Source organism: Pterocles gutturalis, unplaced genomic scaffold (assembly GCF_000699245.1).
Source record: "Pterocles gutturalis isolate BGI_N339 unplaced genomic scaffold, ASM69924v1 scaffold21515, whole genome shotgun sequence".
NCBI lineage: Eukaryota > Metazoa > Chordata > Aves > Pterocliformes > Pteroclidae > Pterocles > Pterocles gutturalis.
The window spans coordinates 42,069-67,791 of NW_010146543.1; the positions used below are offsets into that span (position 1 = coordinate 42,069).

The window sequence follows — 25,723 nt, forward strand, 5'->3', positions numbered from 1 at the left end:
TAACATCCTTTGAGTCCTTCACAGACATATACACTATTCCCCTTGGGTTTCTCTAGTCCTTAATTAACTGTTATCTCTCTAACAACACAAAAGCAGCGGGTGGTTTGGGAGTTGCTTTTCATTTCTTGAAGCTTGCTCTGGCCTGTGCTACGTCTCCAACCCAGCTGTGGGAACCATGGGTGGAAGAAGGTGGATGCGGGATGCTGTGGGAAAAAAGCATGTGTGCACAGCCGGGGTGAGCGGATGCTCTTACACTGAAGTTATTTTTTTGAATGATGTGAGATCCTACAGCAATCCTCTCCATTAACTCACTGCAGCTCACAAAGCCCAACAAGACACTTTAACTGGCAGAAGGGTCACCACCAGCAACTGCTGAGGCATCTCCATGCAGTAGGTCCAGCTGTCTTCACCCCAAACACAACATCATAGAAACAAACACACGCTTCTTGAGAGGCCATTGCTATGGCTTTCTGCTTACAAGTTCAACTGCCCGAGATCAGAAGAGAAATTTACCTAATGAATCCCAACAGCACGGTGACCCACGTGCCATTAACCTGTATCAGCCTGCCTCCATCGACTGAGTACAACAGCCTCAGGTACCCATCCTGCATGCAAGCTGCAGTAAATTATCTACTCATAAGTACTGTGATTAATTACTTCCCTTCGGTTAAAGTCAATACTTTACTTGCACTTATTTGAAATTTTAAAAAGGGGATAAAATGGAGAGGTGTGTTGATAAGGAAAGCGGTTCATGGCATTATCTATCAATTGCAATCAGATTATGTAGCTAAAGGCCAGCAGCAAATTTATCAGCTCTATTTGCACTTGTCACGTCCCTTCGCCGTAAGAAGACCCCGTGGAAGCACAGACAGGGACCACCAAGATGCAGCACTGCTCGCTCTTGGGAGTATGGGAACAGGGGAGGAGGGAGAGCCATTCGCAGGTGGGAGATGGCAAGAGGCAAGGGAAACTCACCTCTTCACACCCTCGGCCTCGCAGAGATGCCACCAATTAATTCACCTGCTCCATCAACATAATGAAAAATCACCTGCAGTCATCCAGCCTCAACAGGGTGGTATTCAAGGTTGAAGCATTCAGAGCATATACCATGTGTAACCCTATTTATTTAAATTTTTAAAGTGTTTTTCCATTCATTCCAGCTGGAACACAATTCCGAAACCCTGCCATCCAGACTAGGTACCAAACAACACCAACAGCTCCATTACACTACCCTGACTTGGGAAAAGCAGCCACCTGGCAACTGATTTGGGAATACAGAAGATTCCCTGGACACAAGCATCTTTACTCGAGTCAGTTATCTGTTCTCTTCCACTGGCAGGTATAAATGAAGGCTGATCATTCTGACCTTGCCATAGCATCCAACGTGGTAAAAAAAGGGACGACTTTATTCTTGGCTACCCGTGCGATAAATTAGAAGGAAACCTGATGCATAACTACAAAGTTTAGCTTCTACTTCTCCAGAATTTTTCTCCTCCACTCTTACCTAATAACATTTAGGTAATAATAACATTGCTCTCTGCCCATTCAATTCAAGGTACGAGGTAACTAAATGTCATTGTTATCAACAACAGTATTAGAAATTAAGCAGGAATAGCTGACTTAAATGGTCCCACACGTGTACACACACAGATAAGAGTTCCAGGAAGGTTATTTCTGAAAGCCAGGCAATGCCCAGTGTTTGAAAGCTCTGAACAAACCATATAACCATAGGGGTTCCTCCATCATTAGTATCAATGTCCATTAGGGTGACGGCTCACTGTGAAAATGAGCATCCAAACTCCACGGCTCTTGCCACTTAACCTCAAGCCTCCACGTACGTTCCTTGATTATTTTTTCCTCTGCTTGCATTAAGCACCACGCTCAGTGCAGAGGAGAGATGTATCATGTGCGATGAGAGCTCAAACTCCCAGTCTTCAGCCCAGGAGTCTTAATGAATGCCATGTCAAATCAGCAGTTTGGGAGAGGCGGGGAACCTGGTATTTTGATTGTAATTTCTAAATCCATTTTTATCCCATAGAGATTAAAAAAAAAATAATAATAATTCTAAGAGCTCTGTTCTCCAGGCAAAATCACCACCTTAACCAAAGCAGCCCAGGTCACAGAGCTCAGAGTGTGACTGCAGGAGATGGGTTACATGTGTGCCTGTGTGAGACACGGGTACATACACCAGATTCTCTTCCCAAAACTCCACTTAGCAGGCAGCTGCTCAGCTATTTGCTTCCAAGCTGTAGTCCCTCTGGGTAAAAACCAAGAAGGCATCTGGGTATCTTTGCAGGCACAGAGATGTGCTGTTGCAGGTAGACAGAGATGGACAGACACTTTGTAAAATCCTGATTTAAATGTTTTGAAAGCCATCGGGGAGGATGCTGCTTGCCCGTCATCAACCTGGTAAAGCCTATAGAAAGCACTTCATATGTTCCCTGTGTACTAGTTCCAGAAATGTAGAAAGAGGAAAAAGGTATGTCTATAAAGAAAAATGCAGTAATTCCTGGATAAATCCCCATCCAAGATCACATTCATATCCATAGCCAGAACTATTGCAATGTAGCCATCACCTCGGTTCATACCCTGAATTAGTATCTCTTATGACCACTGGACCACGCCAATAGTTGTTATGATTTATGATTTTATTTAGTATGAGGGTCTTTCACATAATATTGCATTGCACCAGATCTCTCTGATGCTCCAAAGTGGAGCTAGCAGAGGAAAGGAAGCCTGGAGGTTACCTGATCCAAACGCTCTCCCCTTGGCTCGCCTTTGCAAATGGACATGAGAGACACTTTTATGCCCTCTTTGGGATCTCACAAGCCAGTCCCAAATGGATTCTGTGGCATAACAACATCTGAAAGTTACGGGCCGTTTTGTAAGGGGATGTCACTGCAGTATAAATATTGTGCCCAAGGCTCTGACCTCATGCCTCCAAACTCCATCCAATTATCTCACATACTAAGTGCCTTTTCTCACTTCTAAATCCCCTTCCTGAAGGCTATTCTTCAGAGACAGCTCTGTAAAATGCAACAAATTTACAGCAGCATAATGTTCTTATGTAAAGCATAAACCAGTCCACTGCACAATTACCTTTTTTCCCTGGCAGTGCCAACAGTCTACTGCAAATATCCACTATGAACAAAGGCACCAAATCACAGAAGACATAAAGATGGACCTGATGCCCAAGAAATCCACTCTGGGTTGTTTTATTTTTTTTTCATTTTCCATCTTCTACTGAAATATGAAAATTAATGGGGATGATGCTTGCAGTTTATTATATGCATTGTATTGTTTAATACGCTACAGAACAATAATCAAGACAACTCTTTCTTAGCTCTGGTGGGAAACACCAATTAAAAATAATAATAAAAAAAGGATGGAAGTTTTGGTTAATGCTTAAAGGTTTTTTTTCTATTATCAAATTCACCGGATATGCACAAGACCCAGAGAACACCCAAAAACAGTGATTTTAAAGAAAAAGCAAGCCATTACTATTTTCAGCCTGGATCCCCAACACAAAGGCAAAGATACATCTCAGAGACGAGAGGCAGAGGGATACCCTGTGGGAAAACCCTGGCAGGACTCAGGCAGGAGGTTGATGCCATGATGCTCGAGTTGGTAAGAAACAGTGCTGCAAGGTACAAATGGCAAAGCAGGATGGAGTAGGTCTAATTTAAGGATTTGCCCATTGTTTTCTCCAAATCTCACTCCTTATGCCCAGAGCATGGGACAGCACTGGAAATCTAACCATCCCCATGACCCAAGAGTGAGCCAGCACACTCCCGAATTATCATGGAAATAGCCAACAAGCCTCATTCTCCACGACTTCACCTTGTGACATCCCACAAAGCAGAAACATACGTTTAAAAAAAAAAAAACCAAAACAAACAAACAACTTATTTTGCGCTTTGCAGTGCATTCTGTAATTAATCAGAATTGTATTGCCAGCTTCTAATGATGGAATCCCATTTAATCACTTAGGAGCCTCTCAGCTGCGTGACGTAAGCGCCGCAAATCAGAACCTGGAGGGCCTTATGAGCATTCATCACACATCCTTCCTGAAATTAACGGCACAGTCTGAGCACAGCCAGGCCCCATGAGGTGCTTAACATTCTGTTCACAAGATGCAAATTCATAATCATCACCGCAACGCCATCAAAGTACCCCTCCATCAAGGCTCATTTTGCGCTTGCTAAACATGTGTTTTCTTCACTTGAAACTAGAAAAGGGCTTGAACTATGAATCCGAGCATCAAAAACACCCCCCAAACTTTGAAGGGTTTAGATCTGAACAAGAGATCAACGTAGAACTTTATGCAAGGCATCATCTGAAATGAGAATAACGTGTTACAGGACTTTAAATGCCAGCAGCTTTTCCACAGTGCTCCAAACCTCCTTTGAATTCTAAAATTTTCACTCCTCCATCAGTCTGGGACATGTTGGCTGGAGATGATGATGCTGTGATGAACCCAAATGCCTTCATTGATAAATCAAAAGCTCCCAAATATTAGCGCAGAGCCATGGTTCATTCCGCTAGTTTGTGAGCTTTTAATCTCATCTCCACCACGCAGCGTTTCATTCAAGGTTGTTTTTTTTTTGCTTCTTTGTTTCTAAAGAAATTTTGTAGGTGTTCTACAGGAAAGAGGTTTTCCAAATGGAGCTACCTCCTGATGTCCAGTGACTCCCTGATGACCTTCCCGGAGTTGCTCAGCACAGGAGAACCACAGGATTTCTTCATTGCCTCTTTAGGGTCTACACTCATCACAGCAGAGCCTCTTCAGTACAGTTTCGACAGTACATAGCCGGATGGTTCCAGGAGTCTTCCCTGGATACATCTTCTAGGTCAACCCCAGCACTTTAGGAGGTAGATGGATTTTTACACCACGACCTGAAAATGCTGAATTTCCCCTCATTTCTTCATCCATTCCCAACGCTGACAGTGCAGGTAAAAGCTTTTTTTTTGCTACAAATGCAGGAGGTGGATGCTCTGCCTCACAACACAAAATAAACCATTAATCAGGCTGTAGCATGTCCTTAAGCTTATTTGTTTGTTGGGTTTTTTTTTCCTTCTGTGACCAAAATCAAATAGAAATGAGAGCACACACACAGAGACACAGAAACAAATCACTTGGGAATTCAGACCAATAGCTTTCCAATGTCATGCAGAAGGGCCAGAACTGACCCAGAATTTGGAATCCGGGTTAGAGGAACTGATTTTTAATTGGCATCAGGAAAATGCTTTATAGGAGAATCACTTAAATCTCTGCACTGCGTAACAGCTACCTTCACAGGCTCCAGGAGCATATGGTCTGCTTCGGGAAGCAAGCCCCCTCCATGGTGACTGGGAGCCCATATTATCATGCATAATAAGGGAAAAATCAAGTGCAAGTCACAGCTGGCTTAGAATCATGCTGGCACATGCATCTGCCACTTTGAGCTTCCCAAGCTCACTATATGCATGTTCCTCATAAGCAAAATCTGAGGTGCCCCAGGTGCATCTGAAGGAACACTGCTGAAGACATGATGTTAGACACTTGACTTGTCCTTGTCCTAAAAGAGCAGAGAAAATCCTCTTATACCTGCTCAGCTCTAGTAATACATAATCTGATCTTCAACGTGATCAAAAAAGGTCCACTGAAGAAATGTGTATGTCAGCTTCAGCATGCTCTGGATCAAGTCCCTTGTGCTATTTACCCTTCCCAGATCGTACAGCAATGCACAGAAAGCCACCTCGTTCTCCAATACAAAGACCCAAAACTGTGCCTAACTTAGAATATGAATGGCATCCACAGATGTCTCCACTGGCAACTATTTAAGTCTGTCAATGTCTTACTTATTATATCACCATATTAAGTACCTAGGCCTAGTCTTACAGTTGAGATGGCATTTCCATTCCAAAACTCCTCTGGGGGAAATTATGAGAGACTGGGAAAGGGAAATTATACACAATTACCCCAAATGGCTGCTTAGAATCCCTCGATTATTATTTTCAAAGAACATTTAATAAAAAAATATATTCAGTTGGACATTAGTTACATTGACTATGTCAAAAAAAATAAAGTGGTTTCCACCCAGCGCTATGCTTTCAGGGTCATTTTCCTATGATTTCTGGGCTTTCTAGCTACACAGCATCAGAGCACATGCCCCAGGAGGTGTGAGTGTTGAAGAACAACTCAGAAAACTGCTGGTTACTCAAGGCATGGAGATCTCCACACTCGCGACTGAGTCACGCAGCTCAGGGGTCTTCATCTTTACTTGAATAAGGACATTGCTCCTCAATGGCAACTCAAGAAGTTGCAGATTCTCAACTGATCTACGTTTCACATGCTTTCCACCAAATAGTTGGATAACATCAAATGGTGGCTCAACACAGAGCCTCAGAGACAGTATTCCTAAAATTTACTGTCTTCTCAACCAAATTTTTCATTAGGAGCCTCATCGGGACTTTAACTGTGCAATAACTTACATCCTTCCATCCCCTGGCACTTAAATGCCTTGAGAGGAGGATTTTGCTTTTTTGTGCAACGGCTGGAGAGGGTTTTTTGCAATAATCGTCAAAGGGAGATTTTACTTGAAATGGTCTCAAAAGGTAGCTTCCAAAAATGCACCATTTCACTTGCTGCTAAAGAACGAGGAAATCTCAGGAAATCTCTATTCACAGAAAAGCCCGATGTCTGCTCACAGCTTTTTTCCTCCTATATTTCCTTGGACATGCAGCTTCTCATTCACAGTCTCTGCCTCATGTTGCAATTACTCTCTTCCTCCCATATCTCGGTTCCTCCAGCACACCTTGTACAAAATGTCAGGTTCAAAACCAACGGTTTAGTCACAGCAGCAGTTGCAGTGTCATCCCATGGACTGTGACCAGAATTGTGAGCAGCAGAAGGCGAAGCCATGGGGTCTCAACTGCTCATCTTAAGCCCTCTGAGCATCCTGAACGGAGCCTGAGTCACATCGAAATATGCTTTCCTTGCAGGAGGTTGGGAGCCACAGCAGAAATTGGTTCTGCCAACAACTGAGGCTGGATCAGTCAAGTATTGCAGCTCAGCATTACTCCAGGGAGTTTTCCCCCATCAATCTTTGCCAAAGTTCATAGAATCACAGAATGGTTTGGGTTGGAAAGGACCCTAAAGATCGTCTAGTTCCAACCCCCTGCCATGGGCAGGGACACCTCCCACTAGCCCAGGTTGCTCAAAGCCTCATCCAGCCTGGCCTTGAACCCCTCCAGGGATGTTGTAGCCATGGTGGAGCCTTCTCCTGAACACAAGTTGAACCCTTCTGACGTGCAAAGGGCTTGGGCTTTGATCTGTACATACACAATCTCACACGCTGCCTAATAACACTAAAAACTAAATGAAATATAGGTCTCCATGGGCTGGGACAAGCAAAGCTTCCTCAGTTTCTAATACAACCCCTCTTTTTTGTCACTGCCCATAGTGTGGCACAAACCTTGTGGGTACATATTCCACCCAGCCTCGAGGGATAAACATCAGTTCCCAAGTTTGTCCACTACAAAAACAAGTGGTTCTACATCAGTGGTTGGGAGAGGGGAGGGAAGAAAGCAAAGCACTTTTACTCCTTTTCATGGAAAATGAAGCCAAGAAATGCCCCACTCCATGCACCTGTGTCCAGCCCCACCACCCCAGGCAAAGGTGCATCAACGTTCAACTTTGAGCAGATCTTCAGCTCATTGAGTTGCCCTGCCTATAGATGCCTTCCCAAAGTTAGCTCTACCTCTCTGATCACCCTTGCTTTTACCTCCCTGCTGTGTTTTACTTGTTCTTCACTTGCATTATCCAGCTGTGAAAGAACCAACTGGCTACAGTCCTGCAGTTCCCAAGGAAAAATCAGGTCTCAAGATTTTTTTTTAAAGTATTGCAAAGACATGGAGCACAGAGCTAGTACATATCCTGATCTCATCCTGGCCATTTGTTGTGACAGTGAACCATAAAGCAATAACACTAGTGCACCCAAGCCCTGGCTTTGCCAAGCCTGAGCTTAAGGAGCACTGCAATCTCCCTTCATAAATTTGTGCAGCAATCCAGTGCAGAAGTGTGCAAGCCTTACTGCCCATATTGGGCGAGACTCCAGAGCACTTCTGGGCAGTTCTTGTCCTTCAAATAGCAAACCTGGGTGCTAAAGGCTTCCAAAACCCAAAAAGATGCCTGCTTGATTACATTCAAAAACGACCAACATGCTCAAGTAATCTTCCTGCTGGATAATGAAAACCTCAGCTGGGGGTCCCACAACACCTACGGCTGTGATGGTAGAGGATGGCTGACTCCTCAAGCTGTAGGATAAGGAAAAAAGTCAGACTGTGCTCTCTGCCTGGAAAATCCAGATGTGCACCATAGGGGCAGGATAAAACAAATCATTCTTTGATATTCAAGAATCTTCCAAATAGGAGAACAGGTATCAGGAGAAAACAAACAGATCCGAGTACAGTGCTGTGTACAGAAATGAACTAATATCAAGCTTGACTGAAAAAGTTGATTAAATTAGTTTAATTTAAAAGCCCGAACAAACCCTGAAGGAGGTTCTTTGTTTATTGCTTTTTACTGACAGCATGCGTTACTGAAGAAGCACCATGTGGGCATGAAATATTTATTCATTAAATCTTTCATAAAGCTCCATACTATCAGTTTCACTCTGGATATATTTATAACTTGACAAAGTCCACGAAAACCACTGCTTGTCTCTCCCCCACCTCCGGACTGTTTATAAAAGGATTTAGGCTTTCAGTTTTCACTGCAATAAGCCTGACCCTCAGCTCCATTGTTGCTTGTACGCAAGGTGCTGCTTCTTGAATCATAACAGGATAGTTGTAGTTAAAATAGTTCAGCCTTCCCTGTACCACCCAAAAGGGACCGTTGCAGTGCTGCAAACCATACTGCTGCTTTACCATGTTCCTGCTATGGGAACGGCCACATCATTCATTTATGGAAAAAGGCACCATGCACCAGTAGCAATACAGGGAAATAAAAGTCAGGACAGCCAGTCTACCCAGACAAGGGAAAAGCAGTCAGTGAGTGCATTCGTTTCAGTATCGGTATGTCTGAGTCATTGGTTATCAAACCTCACTCCATTGGTGAAACCTCTTCTTGAACCCTTCCTTGGCTGACAGCCAACCTGCAGATTAAACCCATGCTCCAGGTTGGGTTAGTAACACACTAGCATAAACAGCCCTGCATTATCCTCAGTGTTAGCTGCCAAACTGCAATATTGTTTTACTAGTTTTACTGACTATATAGCTCAGTCCAGTACAGGAATGAGGATGGGTCATACTTAAAAACAGAAATGAAAGTACTCTCCACCTATAAGTGTGCAAAAATCTAGAATTTGCATTAGGACTGTGTAGGGACAATTGCATCCGTGAAACTGTCACCTCTCTAAAAAGTTGCACTGCTACCTTCTCTGGGTGCAGGCCAAATCTAATTTCCCCAAATAATCCTGAGGACTGAAAAAAAAAAAGCATCCCAAAACAGATGCTGAGCAGGCATTTCAGGTGTGCTGCAGGGTCCCGCCCAGTTTTGGTGGCCACAGTCACTTTGTGCAATTATTTTTTTTTTTTTTGCGTCCCTGCCTCATTGGACCATGGGCTGTCAGGTCAGGACAGCTCCTGTTTCCCTTACTCCATTTGTTTGTGAGAATAAATAAATAGAAATACAGCATAAGCAGATGTTGTTGTCCCTGGAAACTAGGCTTGCTGGATATGTTTCCGCTGAAATGGCTTCTTACTGGAAAATTAGGTTTTGATTAAACTGTGTTCTTTTCTTGCTTTTAATAAACAGAGCCTATTTCATGTGCAAGCTTTGGGCTTTTTTAATGGAAGCTTAAAACATCTTTAATGGCTTTCATTTTGCAAATGCCTGATCCTCAGCAACAGCACCTCGTGGGGCATGGAGGAGGTATCTCAGGATGACTCCAAAGGAAAAACCAGACCCTCGTGAAAGTCTAACCCAGGTACAAGGGCAAGGAGGGACCAGCACCCACGTATGAATCCCGTAAGGCACTGCTGCAACTCAAGACAACATTTTGGGTATTTAATCTCAGAAACAACTGTCCTGACATTTTTGAGGGAAAAAAAAAAAATAAATTACTATTTTCCAAAGGAAAATATTGATGAGAGCAGTTACGGTTTTTGTGAAGGGGAAAAACACCTTTTCTACGTCAACTCCACTAAAAACTCAATAGAGAAGCACAAAGAGTGACTCCAGCTGATGGGGCTTCATCCCAGGGGAAATCTTCCCCTTAGAAGAGAGCCCGACAGTACCCGTTCCCAGGTACCTAAACCACAGGGTCACGGCAGAGCCAAGACTGGGAGCTTCATTGTAGGTATGATCCCTAAGGACCACCTCCACCTCACTTCTGAAAAACTTCCACCAACAGGACCTATGTTTAACCAAGTATTGATTTTTCCCCTCAATAGCCTCCATCACTCATGGCAGCCCAAGCTAAAGCCAGAGCAGCGCACACCTCGCATTTCCCACTCACAGTGCTTCTTTGAGTTTCACAACAGAAACACCAGGATAAATCATTTACTTCCAAGCCTACCTTACAAACCTGCCAGCATCTCATCCCTACAAGGTTCTCTGCAACAACGCCTCTAGACCTGAAAAATTACATGAAAAGGAAAATCTAAATGGAGAAGATTGACCTCGAGCCCAGCAGACCTGGAGATGCTCAAGAACTCTGCATTTGATAAAGTCTACAACTCACACTTTTTTCAAAGCCTGTCCCACTGGCCAGGCTGTGCCACATTTGCACAGTGTCTCAACAGTTACTTACATTCCCAAAAGACACATGGGGGGGCCTGTTACACTCAGTTTACCCCAAAAGGGCCTCACTTGGCAATATTAAGTCTTTTGAAAGTAACTAAAGCAGCAGTGCATGCAAAAGATTTGCAGTTTCACACAGAAGTGAAAAGACCATTCTCCTGATCAAGGCAACATTACCCTGATGGGCCAACTCTTGAATTTTCACATCCCACACTGAGCCATTTAAGTCACGTCAAGGAAAGGAAGGAAAAAACTCCCGTGAGTGCTATAATGAAAATATTTTCTTCTTGGGAGCAAGTCTGCAAGGGGCTGCATAGGGCCGGAGGGGAGATACCAAGCCATGATATGCTCCAGCAATTTCCAGCTGCTGCAAGCTCCCAAGAGGCACTGGAGTCAACTGACATGGCTCCTACTAAGGCAAATTTCAGCCCAACACCCCTGTCTCTTCAGCTGGCATTATTTTTAACTCCCCTCTTTCCTCCCCTCCACCATCATTAGGAGAGCAAAGAAAAAAAAAAAGCTATTTTTTATATGCTCATTAAGTATAATCTGCTAAATGTTCTATGTCAATGCATAAAGCTGCCTACTATGCTAATAGAATATTTAATTGACATTTATTTGCTGACTAGTTATTTATGCTAACATCACCCCCGCATAATTAATAGTCTGCTAAAGTCGACTTGAAAAGCGCACATAAAACACTGTACCAGGAGTCACTTGCAGTATTTAAAATAAAGAAATTCTGAAATCTGTTTACATTAGGTTAGTCTATATTCATTTTTTTTACTGGAAAAAGAGGACAAGGATTGGGAAAAGAAGATATAAAATAAAAAAATCTATATACTACTTCAGAAACATCCACAGTCTTTGACAGTACAACCTACCAAAGAAGATTTCCAAGTTTCATTTTGCTTGGCTCAAGGGCCCAGTTTTTAGCTAATGTAAAATAGCATAAACTCTGTGAATGCCTACTGATTTTCTCCAGCCTCAAGCTCTTAGGAAGAAATATTTCAGGTGAACCTCCAGTGAAAGAGCTAAACCAGGGCCAGATCTGCTCTCAATTACACCAGCAGAAAAGTAAACTCATCTCAGATAAGGCAGTGGAGGTGAGCCAACTCCTCACAAAGATAAAAGGAGAAGTCTGCGCTGCCCATCTGATCCCTCTACCTGCACTATGATTACAGACCTGCAGGCATAGTTTAGATTTTATTTCCTCTAGGATGAGATTACTGGGGACAGTTGGCTTTGGTTAAAAAATCAACCATCCGTGATCGCATTTTCTGAGAGAGAAGCTCTGGACGCCTTCATCTATTTTCAGAAACATTATCTCTACATCACTCTCTGAAGAACCTGTGGACAAGCTTGGTGGACACAAGTGACCTCCAAGAATGATGCTGAACGTCAAGAGTATAGGGTACATCACCACCCCCAGCTGTGCCCCTCCAAAAAGCCTCCTGTGCACTGTCTTGAATGACACCAAATCCACACCCCGAGCAGAAAGTGATTGCTCAAGGCTTGCTCTTCTCTTTGCTCCTGTCCCACCATCTCCCCTTACTGGTCCTCTTCCCATCCCCTGTGCCCAATCTTCTCTCAATCCTATTTTCTGCTGTAGCCCAGCCCCAGCATCTGTTCTAACTACTACATCCATCGATGATTTCACCTCAGGACTAACAAAACAGAAAAACTGGCTCAAAGTTAACTTATTTCTTCTATCTATTAAACTATCTGACATCTTCCACACAAACAGGCTGTGCAACACAGCTGACCATCTTTTGACTATGCAGAACCTGGTGAGTCCTGGCGCCGTAAGTTTTGACCTGGCCAACCAGATCCACTTCTCCCCTCCCTTACAACAATGATCTCAAAGAGTAGGATTTGGCCCTGTGACAAATTCAGATAATGATATTACAAAAAAAAACCCAACAAGTTGTCATTTAAAGGCAACCCAGCTTGCTGGGGCACAAGTTTTATCTTCTTTTTCATCCACACCCTATCCAGAATCAGACCCACCACTTTGAGAGAAATTCCCCTCCTCTGGCCTGGATCTAGGCTAAGAGTTAACCTGATGTGAGCAAAATGCAAAAATCTATTTCAAATAGTGACGAAATGATAATGTCTGCCTTCACAGAAAGGCTGGGCAAGGGAAATGCTTTATGCCCACCACTCTTAATGGCATAGTTCACTTGATGAAACTCAGGCACATTCAAAAGGGACTCACTTCACCCCAGGATAAGGCTTTTCAGCTTTAATCCTCCTTATTCTGGTGTAACAGAAGCAAAGGCTGCTTTCCTACACATAATCACAGTACGATTTATCATCTTGATCACCAAATCCAAGGATAGATGGTGTTTTCCCATCTGTACCAGTTCATTGTAAAAATCAAAATACAGACCTGGTTCTCTCCCTGCTGTATTTCTCTACATCTCCAGTCTCCTCCATCTCCTGGTTTACACAGCAAGCAGGTTCAAGCTTACCATGCAGATCTGCACACAGAAATGCCCCATTTGAATTTCCATCTGTCAACAACATTAAAGCAGAACCACCACGGCAATTACAAGTGTACACAATAATCTTGTCGTCCAGTGTCTTCAGCGTATCCCAGAATGCATTAAGATAGTGCCAGGAGAGATTCAGCTCTGTTGGCTCAGCTGTAAATCTGCAATCTGTACAAAAAACACCCAAGTGTCAATCAAAAGACATTATGGTTCACAATGCATAATTTAGCTACTATGCTTGTCAGGTTCTCCACACTGCTCTTCTACCCAATGGTAAATGTGTTCATGAACCCAACTGTCATCAACAAAGGAAAACAGCACATGGAAATAACAGGCTACAGGAGGCAAGAGACCTCTTTTCCTTCCATGGGTAAAGGAATTGCTAGTAAGAGAAAGTTTACTTAGACTTAAATTTTCAACGCTCAATGGGTAAAACATCCTAAGGGATGGAGGATGTTGAAGAACAACCACATCAGCTCTGTGCTGAGGAGCAGGACAGTGCTTGGGTAAGACAGAGGATGGGATAAGTGCTGTCCCTATTTCTAAGCAGGCTAATATAAAAGAGGAATTTTAATTAACTGATGGAACGTCTATGTTACATCCCAACCCCATAGTGCAAAAACCAAATCCTACTACACCACCACAGCCTTGCCACTGTCAATGAACTTTGATGCAAGTTGCCCTTCCTCATATGAATCAGAATTGCTGAGAGGCCTTGTCAGAAAGGACGAAAATTTCACACTCAACTACATCAGGCAGTAGCTACCCACTGGTCTACACCATAGTTAATATGCAATGAAAAAAAGAAATCTCTGTCCTAGGACGTGACTTTAGAGCTGATCAGTGCCAAAGCCTACAGACCATAAGGACAGCTTCACACTTGCCTCAGCTAGTTCATGAATAAACATCCGATTCATTCAAATGAGTTCCATATTAACTAATTTAAATAATTTTCATTTTGCTTTGAATGGTAAACAGATCTATTCTGCCAGGATAGCTGAGTTTGCAATTCAAATTACACACCGATTTGTAATGAGAAAAATATAATTAATGGCAAAGCTTGATGTAACTACAATTTTACTCCTTTGATTTCCTGCAGGGAAGGAGGGGGTGGAGAGTGAAGCTTGCAGGCACACACAAGCTCACACCATCCTTTCGTTAGCCAATACATTTTATTGCAAACTCAAGTATTTGGCTTGAGCAGTCCTATTCTAGCGCATCGCATAATGTCATGGGAGGACGTAACATGACTTGACATTATACTCGCAGGCACCATGATGCAATACTAACATCACCCAATAAATAATCACGTAACAGTATGTAAATTAAATTACTTCCTTGTATTGGGATCATAAACAATAATAATTTGGCAGCTGCCCCTTAGAATGATGAACATTAAATCAAAGCTCTGTTGAGCTGCTAAACAGAACTGGCCCATTTTTGCACATCCCTCTCCCATCTAATGAAATTCTTCGTCCTATCACCCTGCACCATTCTTGTCTGGTATCCCATTTATAAGACAAGCACCAGTCAGTCCAATCTGACTTGTAAACAGAAACAGAGCATTGTCCCAGTGCTGGTATTTTGCCCGTTAAACAAGTTCTCTTTGGCAGATCTGCTTCTTAATCAAAGCCCTCAGCTCCTGATTAAAATAAAATCTTAACAACAGAAAACTGGCCCTGGCCATACTGTTTGCATGGTCTTGCCAACAGATAGCCTCACTGTAATCAAGGTGTGCTGAACCAGGTCCTTAGAAAATACGTCCATGCAATTGGAAGCTGGCTTTCATTTCTTCCAAAGGTTTGACAACAAAAGAGCGTGCAATGCTGAAAAGGCAAAAAAAAACCTCCCCAGAGTTCACTGAAAACATCACTTTCTCTATAACCAATGCACAGTCTTATCCTGCAGGCTTCACCAGCTAAAACTCTCAGCACTGCAATGAAGTTTGGGTCATTAGGAGATATGCTCACTAAGCAGCAAAGCACAGGACAAACCCCAGACATCTACGTACAACAAATCTAGCGCTCACAAGCTGGTCAGAGCTCAGTTCTCCCTACGGCAGACAAGGGCTACTCTTGAAAATCCAGCCTCTTCCTTGTGGTGTCCCAACAGCAGCTACAATCTTCGAAAGCCCACCTTTGACCACAGGCTGAACCCCACAGGCAAACACCCAGAGAAGATTTATGAGCACGTTTAGGACCTCTCTCTTTCCCAAGTGAGAGAAGTCCTGAAGGCTCAAATCCTCCTGGGCATTTTAGATGCCTCATTTCAAAATACAGCTCAAGCTCTTAAATGCTTAAATCGCTTTTGAAATTGCAACTTATGCATTTTATTTTTATTTCTGAAAACTACACTGAGATACCTTCAATATAGCTTATTCACTAAGAATGGGAGAGAAAAAAAAAGCAAAACTAAACAAAACAAAGCAGGGCAGTTGTCCAAATTTAAGACCCTGGCATACGGTTCATCATCCAGCCAGAGGAGACAGGAGGCATGACACACTGCACATTCGCAGTCATTCAAGGAAGACAATTCCCATGAAGTAGCCACAACCCAAAGAGCAGATTCCAACATTTCCATGAAAAGCAGTTGCCTCCAGTTATAAAACAATCGTTATTTTCTATTACAACAGTCGATAAGATCTCTTACCCCTTGACCCTGGCATTTTGAGATTTAGTTTATAGCACTGTACACCTTTCTGGTAACATTGACCATAATCCACGTTATAAAAGGTAGTTTAAGAGACCAATAAAACAAAATACCTAAGTCCTCTCACATCAGTTTGATTTACTAGTGCTAAGCCAACAGATTTCTCAACCATATCTGTCTTCAAGAATGCTTTTTTTAAAAGCAATCAATCCTCTGTTTATTCAAAAGACACAGACCAGAACAAAAAGATAAGCTCAAAGGTTCAGCACACACAAGGCAGGAATGAGTCCATTTCAGCTGTGATTCAAAGACCGTGCCGACAGCTCACTTCAGTGGGAAGTCAGGCAACACCTACACCAGGAGAAACAACACATGGCGCACAAATGGCATATATATGTTTTTCAATGGTCACATTCAACAGAAAGCAAATGAACAACTTCAGCAGCAAAATCCTCAAATGAGACTTTTCTTAAACACATGCACAAGCCGGAGGCTAAATATTCATCTCTTCTTCCCCAACCCAGAACAAACGGGATATATAGCAGGAATACACATGAGCAACATACATATGACAAGTATAACTCTGCTTGGAGCTACATAGTGGTAAGGATCCACAGCTGATCTGTCGATGTACATAGCTAAAAAACCCCACCATTTTTCTTCCACGCTGGGGATCCAATTGCATTACTAACAAACTGTTCCACACGGGCCACTCAGTAACCTACAGCTCTTGTATTCAGCTTTTGTGCACTGAAGAGCTGATAATCAGGACATGCCCTAGCCTATGATGACCGAATTTACTATCTTTAATCATGTGTATTTACCACTGGAATTAAAAGCTGCAAGAATCTGGCAATGGAAGGTTTTAAACTGTCAGAGTAAAACACTTGAGTGCAGAGTCAACATCTGATGTTGGTTACACCCAAAATGATCTTGCTTATTTCCGTTTATTCTCACTCTAAATTTCACCCCTCCTTCCTACAAGAATAGGAGAATTTTCTCCCCTAGCTGAAAATCACAGATTGGCAATTTAACAGTAAATTCCCCCATTAAGACAGTTTCCTGCAGAAGTGCCTTCTGTTATTACCAACTAGAGCAAAAATGCCTTTGCTAGAGGCTGACTGGCAAACTGAATCACCCATCAACCCGTGGAGACCTGACCCTGACTGCATCACCCAACTTCAGCTGAGGATCTGGAATACCCTTTCCAAATTTGACTGCAAGTCTGGAGATTAACCACCAGCCCAGTACTAGAGCACAACCCTAACAAAACACACAGAACTCACCATCTGGAGGCATCAGGACCTTGTTATTCTGCGTGCACCAGCCAACGGGGTGAAGATCTGCTGTCATCACGTCACACCAGAAATCTGCCCTGCGGTCATCTCCATAGCCACAATAACGAAGCAGTAAGAGCTGTCCACATGTTGTAATGATCGTAGCCACCCAATATGTGTCCGGATTGCTCTTATTGGCCACTTCTAACTTCATCCCTGGTTGGAAACTGCTTTGAAGGCTGATTTCAACCTTACAAAATGAGAAAGGCAAGGTGTTACCTTTTCTTCTTTGCAAGAAGACCCCCCCTCCCCAGCTAAGCAAGATAATGCTGCCCTTAAAGAGCAGCTCTGGGATAGGACACGAGTTGATTGTACTCCTCAACCCAACCACCTCCTTCACAATCTGTCCGGGTAGGACCATCCATATACTTCATTGGCATATACCCCATCATGCAACGTCCCACATGCTCCAAAGAGGCCCTCCACGAGTGGCAACCTCAGGTGCATTACATCTGAGAGAGGACTGGTACCCATCTTCACATCATAAACCTCACTAATACCTGGGGGAAAGGTGGTGTAACTCAAGTGAAGTCGCATTTCCCACTGCACAGCTCCATCAGGCGAATCACAGGACACATGCGAGGCAGAAAGGCAGGTACTAAACACCTCTAGGAGTTAAGCCCAACTATAATAATTAGCAGTATAACAACACTGAAGCACCTCTTGAGGCTTGACAAGCATCAAGGGCTGAATGCCGTAAGAGGCAGACCAAGAAGAGTGATTCTCCTAAATCCATCCACAGCAGATCAAGTCTCAACCAATTTGCTCTCTGGTAAATAAGGCACGACCCATCACTGAAAGATGTTAACAGTTTGGGTCACTGTCTTGCCATCTGAGAGCATCTCTTCTAGGACACTGCAGGGACTGCCGTTAAACACTAGGGCCTGCTGTGGGCACACAGTGACGCATCTTCCAAGGGCCAGTGGGACGTCTCTAGCTGCTGTTGGTAAAGAACAGGTGAATGACTGGTTCAGGTGCCAGCTATGTCTTCAGAAAACCATCCAAAACATAGCCTGTTACTCCCTATGAGATGCTCGAGGCCAGGTTCCTACAGGTTTCTTAGTACTTTATCTCATCCTGAAAACAGAGAGATTGTAAAGTCTGGTTTAAACCTGTCTCTGAATAACTTCTCATTTAAATGACAGGTTAAAATGCCTCTTTTACTCACAAAGATAAATATAATATGGTCTGCTTGGCCACCTGAGGACTTCTCAGACTTGAGGATGACAAGTTGCAGAGAAAACACTGAGCTGCTCTGAGGTGTCGCTAGTACTGCCTTACTCATCCAGCTCCAGCTTATGACACAAGGGCTGCCCAGCCAAAGTCATTTATTATTTGCAGGTTACAGCACTCCATGTGCCTTTACTTGTGCAGGCACAAGCATCAGCATCAACGCCTGGAGTCAAAGCATAGTTGAGGTTGGAAGGAAACACTGGAGATCATCCAAGATTGAAGAAGGTCAGTGACATTTACCGCTTCCCTTAGTGGCAAGAAAGGATCTTAGCTCTTCTGATGCTAAGGGTCCTCATTTATAATGTAGGATACATGTTCCTTTGTTGATTTTCTCCTTGTGCTCACCATAAGTAAAGACCAAAGTGGTATTCTGGAGGCAAGGGTCTTGGGACTGGAAATCACAAAAAGAGAGGAATCAGACAGTATAACTTTCTCTGACAGCTTTCAGGTTCCTAGTCAACCAAATTTTTTGGTGGACCAAGTTCAAGACTGTGAAGCAGAGTGGCTAAGGACTGTTCCCCACACTTGGATCGACAGTCCTAGTCCTAGTCGATGGAGATGCTGTGAGACACCACAATCAGCACCATCAGCAGGATGAGGTGGGCATCTCCACACACCTAAAGACATCTTTAAGGGCTTCATGAAGCACAGAACTTTCACCTGGATTTGGTATTTGGTTCAGGGGCCAGAGAAGAACCCTGGAACAAAATTCTCTCTCCAGACAGTTGCTGGACCAAGGATAAACTCTATAATAAAACTTCGGCATCGCTCTGTAAGTCTCCACTATAGAGAAGTATGGTCCTTTGTCCTGCACTACTCTGCTGTTATTAAAATGGAAGCAAAACAGAGGGTGGAGGATTGTATTATTTTTTTCAGATGTAGCTGGAAGAGAGGCTTTTCATCACTGCATCTCCTTACTCCTTCGAAGCAAGCAAAGAAACCACCTGGAGACAAAGGTCATTTAACTGTGTGAATGCAGTCATCCAAGCAGAGACTTCTCCTAAAGTACCAACAGGTTCTTCAGGAAGCTTTCTTCAATGCTGTACAACTAAACTGTTCCCAAAAGACATCTCTGCCACCAAACAGACTCAGTGCAAAGCAGTCCAGAGACCCTCTCTTCATGATGAAGATATCCACATCCCCCGGACCATGCAAGGCTGAAGAGGAGCCAACCAATGAGCCACTGTAGCAGAACAGGTTACAGCTCTGATGGGTTGGGTAGCAGGATGAGCAGCACCATCTTCAGGGGACTTGCAGCTGAGGACAGAGAACCACCACGATTTGTCATGGCTCAACTCAGACCATCATAACACCTTCCCATAAGGCCCCAACATCTCTGACAGCAGAATCTTGTAGTTGAATGACAAAGATGTCCTGGAAAAATCTACCAGTGAGGACACACGTGCATGCTCTTGACTGTGATGAAGAACTCATACATCAGCTTAACTTCTATCCCATGTCCTTATGTGACATTACACACGTGGAGCTGAACAGAAGAGGTTGAACAACTGCTGGTGGATGGAGAAGCTGCTCCCAGACAACCGTATCTTTAACAGTGATGGGCTCTGCTTGGAGACAGAATCCTTCTTCCAAAGCATGCTTCTTCATCATTCAAGATACCAGAGATTTCAAATGCTACTTGCGTTAACACAGACCAGAGCCAGAAACAATGCTGTAATTACCATGGCTGTCTACATGAGCGATGTTCACCCAGGAAAAGCACCACACCTACCCAAGTACTTGGTTCTCATGCTCCTGAGACAGCATCTCCAGGCAGGAGGCTGAGAGATGGTTTCCTATGGGCCATGCTGGGCTCTAGAGCTGAGGGACCCTGCTAGTCAGTAAACCATGCGTTAAGAGGACAGCTTTGGAGAGATAAGGCACTCTTGTGAGATGAATCTCTATGGGTTGGGATGGACAGCAATGAATAAATAAGGAGAGGGAAAAATAGATGAAGAGTAAAAATGAGTGCATTATAAGGAAAAGTAGAGCCCTATAAGTCCTCAAAAATAGAAAATCTGAACCCAAGGCAAAGGATAAGGCAGTGGCACAGGCACAGCCCTCCAAGCTGTGATTGCAGAAGATGCAAACACCCCGAGTTCACCTCACACCAGCTGGGGGGCCATTCCTACACAGGTTGTCGCACATGCAGAGGGACAATTTCTCCCCAAAATGGTAAGACCCCACTTCAGTTCTCCAGGGACCCCCTGAAAACCAGAATGCATGCAACGCCCGCAAGGCTCAGACGAAGAACGTACATGTTTGAAGGAGGTGTGGGGAGCAGCGCTGGCTCCTGTTTCCTCCAGGAACTCATCCCAGTTGAAGTCTGCATCCTCAATGCTGGAGCCCTCATCTGTTCAAAAGCAGAGGGAAAAAAAAAAAAAAGAAAAGAAAAAGAAAAGCAGCTTAAAACACAGCCAAAGAAGGCAAAAATTGTGTCAAAGTGTTCAGGGTGAGAATAGCAACCAGTATAAACATCAACACAACAGAAACCAGAAAGCTTGTTTTAAAGATCTGTGCTTATCTGTTTCAACCAGCCCTTAACTGCTGGTTAGTGACTCTGCTTTCCCAGCAGTGGGGGAACAAACCCATCATACTGCAACAGGCACTTGTGCTCTTTTTGTACAGCAGTGTCCTAGTGATAATATTAAAAGCTGCTTCTGTTGACTGAGCAGTGTGTAGAGCAAACACCCCAGCCCTTGGGACTGGGGAACCCCATTTTCAGCCCTGCCACCCTTTCTCTCCTTCCTCAGCATCCCTCCACCCAGAAATCTCTAAGCCTGACTCTTCCCCCAAGACTACAGCTGCTTTCCCCCAAATCCCCCAGCACCCTTTCTCTCCTTCCTCAGCATCCCTCCACCCAGAAATCCCTATGCCTGCTTTCCCCCAAATCCCCCAGCACCCCTCACCAGACCACTACTGCCTTCTTGCTCCCAGCCCTTGTTCCTGCCCCATCGCAGATTTGGGGCTCTGCATCATGCCTCCCCCATCCACACCACTGTCCCACACAATCCTTCCCCACAGCAAAGGACTTGACTTTTTTTTTTTTTTTAATAAACATACTGCTTAGAGCAGAGCTGAGACCTCAAACCATCGCCGAAACACACACAGCAACAATTAAAAATAAATCTTCCTTCACTTATAGAAAATCAGCCAAATCTGATTGTTTTCATTTTGTTCCCAGGCAATCTCGCAAACCCAGCTTCATCCCCAGAGCAAAAATATTTACAGTCTAGCAACAAGCTCTCTGAAATAAGCATTTATCAGGCAAACTCTGCGAGACCCTTACCTGCCCAAACATTTATCAGCGTAGTCATGATGTAATTAAAGTGACTCATGACAAACTGAATTAAGAAACCTCCCCAGACAGTTTTATGAAGAAAATAGCAGGGTTAATTTATTGCAATTATTGCTACAGGACTCCAGTTTTTCAGGACCAGAAAATTATGTTGTGCCATGGGAATCTCTCATTATTAAAAGGGGAAGACATAAGTTTTACCTGCTGCCTAAGGAGCCAGACATAGAGAGGCAAGGGGAAAAAAGTGGATCAGAAGAGGGTTTTTGAGACAGAGCTGGTGGAGGGTAAAGAACTGCCAGGGAGTTCAAAGAGGAGTGCTGAGCTGTCATCGCCGTTAAACACTTTGCACAGCGCTGCATCAAGTCTAAGGTCGGATTCCTTACCTTAAACTCAATTAACCTGCTTAAATATGAAGAAGTAAATCAACATTTACTCCCATGATAAAGCGGCTACCACATGACTTTTCAACTCAGCAAGACAAGAAATAACCCAACTCTATGATTACAACCTGAAAATAGAAAATTCAACGTAGAATAAGGGATGGGCTTTGTTTTGTTTTTTGCAATGATTGCAAAAACTTCCAGGCATAGAAACAGACTCCGTGTAAGATACTTGACCAAAAATTAGGGGTTTGTTCATTCTTGGCTGTAAGATAAGCCATGGCTTAACCACAAGATAGGAGCATCATGCAGAACTTGCTCTTTCCCTCATCTATATCATGAAGGCAAGCAACTCAGATGATCAGGAAAATTTTTCAGCATTAATGTTTCAGAGAAGAGTCAGGTCCAGAGATTTCAAAGGCTGAGCCTCTACAATAAAGGATGTCAGTCTGTGAGTAGATGGGCAGATATGCTTAATCCATCCTGGGATCAAAATTACTCTGATGCTTAAGCAACTTTCTACCCTGAGCACAACCAATCATAGAATCATGGAGTGGTTTGGGTTGGAAGGGACCTCAAAGATCATCGAGTTCCAACCCCCTGCCATGGGCAGGGACACCTCCCACTAGCCCAGGTTGCCCAAAGCCTCATCCAGCCTGGCCTTGAACCCCTCCAGGGATGGGGCATCCACAGCTTCTCTGGGCAACCCGGGCCACTGCCTCAAGTCCTCCTGTACTTCATAATCTTCTTATGCATGACCTACCCTGCCACATGCCAAAATAGAGAGACTCACTGGCCCCACTGTTCCCACAGCCCCACCAGCAGGTTCATTCACACGCAGTCCAGCAAAACTCACAATGGCACCTGTTTAAAAAAACCAACACCCAGATCTTTCCTTTCTAAACCCAAATAGGGGCTTCAAGACCCCAGGGGGGAGACAGTGTGAGAGGTGCAGCCTTCCTTCCCTGTCAGTTCATTTCTCTCTGACACATCACAAGTCTGACCCCTCCACAGTGTTTTATCTGCAGACTTTATCAGGAAATTACTTTTACAAGGTCTGTAAAAATAATGTCAGAGAACTCATTTATCAAGGCATCAGTGTTTTATTTTGCTTCACTTTATCACAAAGGATTTTGAAGGGATGGTTAAGTTTCCAAAATGCTTTTATTATGGATTCTGTTCCCTTCCAGAAAGCTGGCAGCGGGGCATCCAGAGCACAGACATCATGGCCCAAGGATGAGACCAGCCCAAGGGACCCACCCCATCCACACACATAATGGGACTGCGCTCAAACTTTCTCGTCCATTAGAAAAGCCCTACTGCTGAGGAGCAGAGGACACCTCTTCCCAACCTCCCTCAGTTTGCTGGAGACCCCCTGAGACAACACATTTGGCGTTATGCCTATTTTACACACTGGCTCCCTTTCCAATTATTGGTACTTAGGCCCAGTGCTCTTCCATAATGAAAGAGTCAAGGCTGGGTAGGCTACAATATGCTGATGTATAAACAAGCCCAGGATGGCAAATAAAATCAACAAGTCATTCTCTGTGAGCCTTTCAATACCTTTAAAGTGCTAGTGCATTGACACTATAAAAATGCCACTGTTCCAGCTGTAAACAGCCTCTCAGGATGTTTAGCTATGGGAAATAAAAGGGGATAAAAGACCCAAAACCTGTGGCTCCAGAAACACAGATTTTTCCCAAGCTTCACTGAAGAAGAATGTATTTGTGGCAAATTGCTCAGCCATCTCACCTGCAGCACATGGACACATTCACAACTTCTTGAGTGAACAGAGAACTGAAATGCTTTAGCAGTTCACACACCAAGCATGATCAGGGGAGAACCTAATCAACCACAAGCCTCTGGCATAGCCCTGGGCTGGTCACCAAGATCTATATACCCAAAGAAATTCAGGCACCACAGGCCAGTTCTTCTCATTCCAAAACAATGTGTATGGTTGGCCAACTGAATCTCACCCCAGAGGCTCCTACCTGTCTCCCATGGATATAAACGGATCCAATGGTGACTAGATCAGGCTGCAGGTGTCCACTCTGCAAACATCTGCATTAGAGGACATGATCCCCACTGAGAGTGAGAGGTCTGCATTATGTGAGCAACAAGGGTTGAGAAGTTCCCCTCTGCTCCAACCAGGGTGAGCTTTCTTCATCCTCAGTGGGGAGAAACAGGCAGCTGCAGATGGAAAATCAACCCAAAGGCAACCCAGCACCTGACTTGCTTTCTGGAGCTGTATCTTTCTCTCCACTGGTGAGACAGGAAGCATCAGATGACTAGCTTTCATGAGGTGTTTTAAGACACTTTAGCTCCAGATTCAGATGTTTAACTCTAGATGACCCTCAGCAGTCATCTCTGAGTCACACTATCGAAGAGAGGCTCTTTCTCTTGCATGTCTGTGGGAGAACCCAGGGCAACATTTATGTTCTTACCTAACATAAGAGTGTCCCGCTTCCTTCAGGTAGGATGAATCCAGGTTTCTCATCCTCCTCACAAAGAGACAGTGCAGTTTTGCTTTATGCTTTGCCTCTTCCTGGATGCCTAGAGACATCCATTAGATGAGGGCAACCATCTGTCATCCCCCACCAGGTAAGTACCTATCACTAACTATTTCTGGTTCAGGGGTTTCCTTGAGACAAACATGCTTTCTAAGCAGTTAGTACACTCCATCTCTCGTCCATAAGCATGTCCAGTTCACCTTTGAAGTCATCTGAAACAACCAAAATCACTGCCTATACCATGGAAAAAACCCAAAACTTTGGCTAGGCTAACAACCCCACAGCACAGGAAAGTTTCCACCTCTCCGTGTCCCATCTAACATGCAGAGCTTAAGAGCCCAGTTGAATCTGTAAGCATCATGGCAAGACCAATTGGACTACCCTACATCTCAAACACGTTTTCAGTGCAATACAGCCAGCTTGCATTTTTTATAATGACATCCATCTCATTTTTCCCTACTCCTTCTGACCTCTTGAAAGCCCACCTGCATTTCCATCCCAACTGCACAAGCATAAAGCAGTTACTTGCTAAAAGCTGCCCAGGCAGCCACCAGCAACCTGCAGGCCAGATGTGCCACCCTTGTTTATTATTTTAATGGCAAAAGTTGTAGAAGACGGTTGCTTTGCACAAGGGGCTGTGCAAAGCAGCCCATCCTCACCCTAAAAAGCATACAGACACCTCAAGGACCACAGCTCACAGTGAAAACTGCGACTGGCCTTTGAATCTTTGCCACGGTCATTAATGGGTTGGGAGCAATGTAAGACCATGCCATAGAGCAAGGATAAAGTTAAAAGTTATAGCTGAGGCAAATTCAAAATTCAGTGCCACAGGGAGAGGTCCCATTCCCACCAGCATGTGCTCTGGCCCTTCCTCTTCCTCCAGCCAGTTCAACTCACAAAGATGGCAGAAAATCATTCTGCTGGGTTAGCGAGTGGACTGACTCAGCCTGGGGTGTGATGGGCAGCAGAGGTGGTCTAAGAGAAGAGATGGCATAAAGAAGGGTCTCCCATTTTGGCATCAGAAAGAAAGTAGAC

At 44.0% G+C, this 25,723-nt stretch overlaps 1 protein-coding gene across 1 annotated transcript in view; it reads right to left on the reverse strand.

The window, feature by feature from the left end:
- LOC104470749 (scm-like with four MBT domains protein 2) overlaps window positions 1–25,723 on the reverse strand; it is a gene marked incomplete at its 3' end in the record, with an annotated part of 66,352 nt that overhangs the window by 39,775 nt on the left and 854 nt on the right. Inside the window, exons 2-3 of the mRNA XM_010085785.1 lie at window positions 20,759–20,853; window positions 17,217–17,457 (exon numbers count right to left, since the gene is read on the reverse strand). Of these exons, the coding sequence (XP_010084087.1) occupies window positions 17,217–17,457; window positions 20,759–20,853 (336 nt within the window). The remainder of the gene's footprint in view (window positions 1–17,216; window positions 17,458–20,758; window positions 20,854–25,723) is intronic.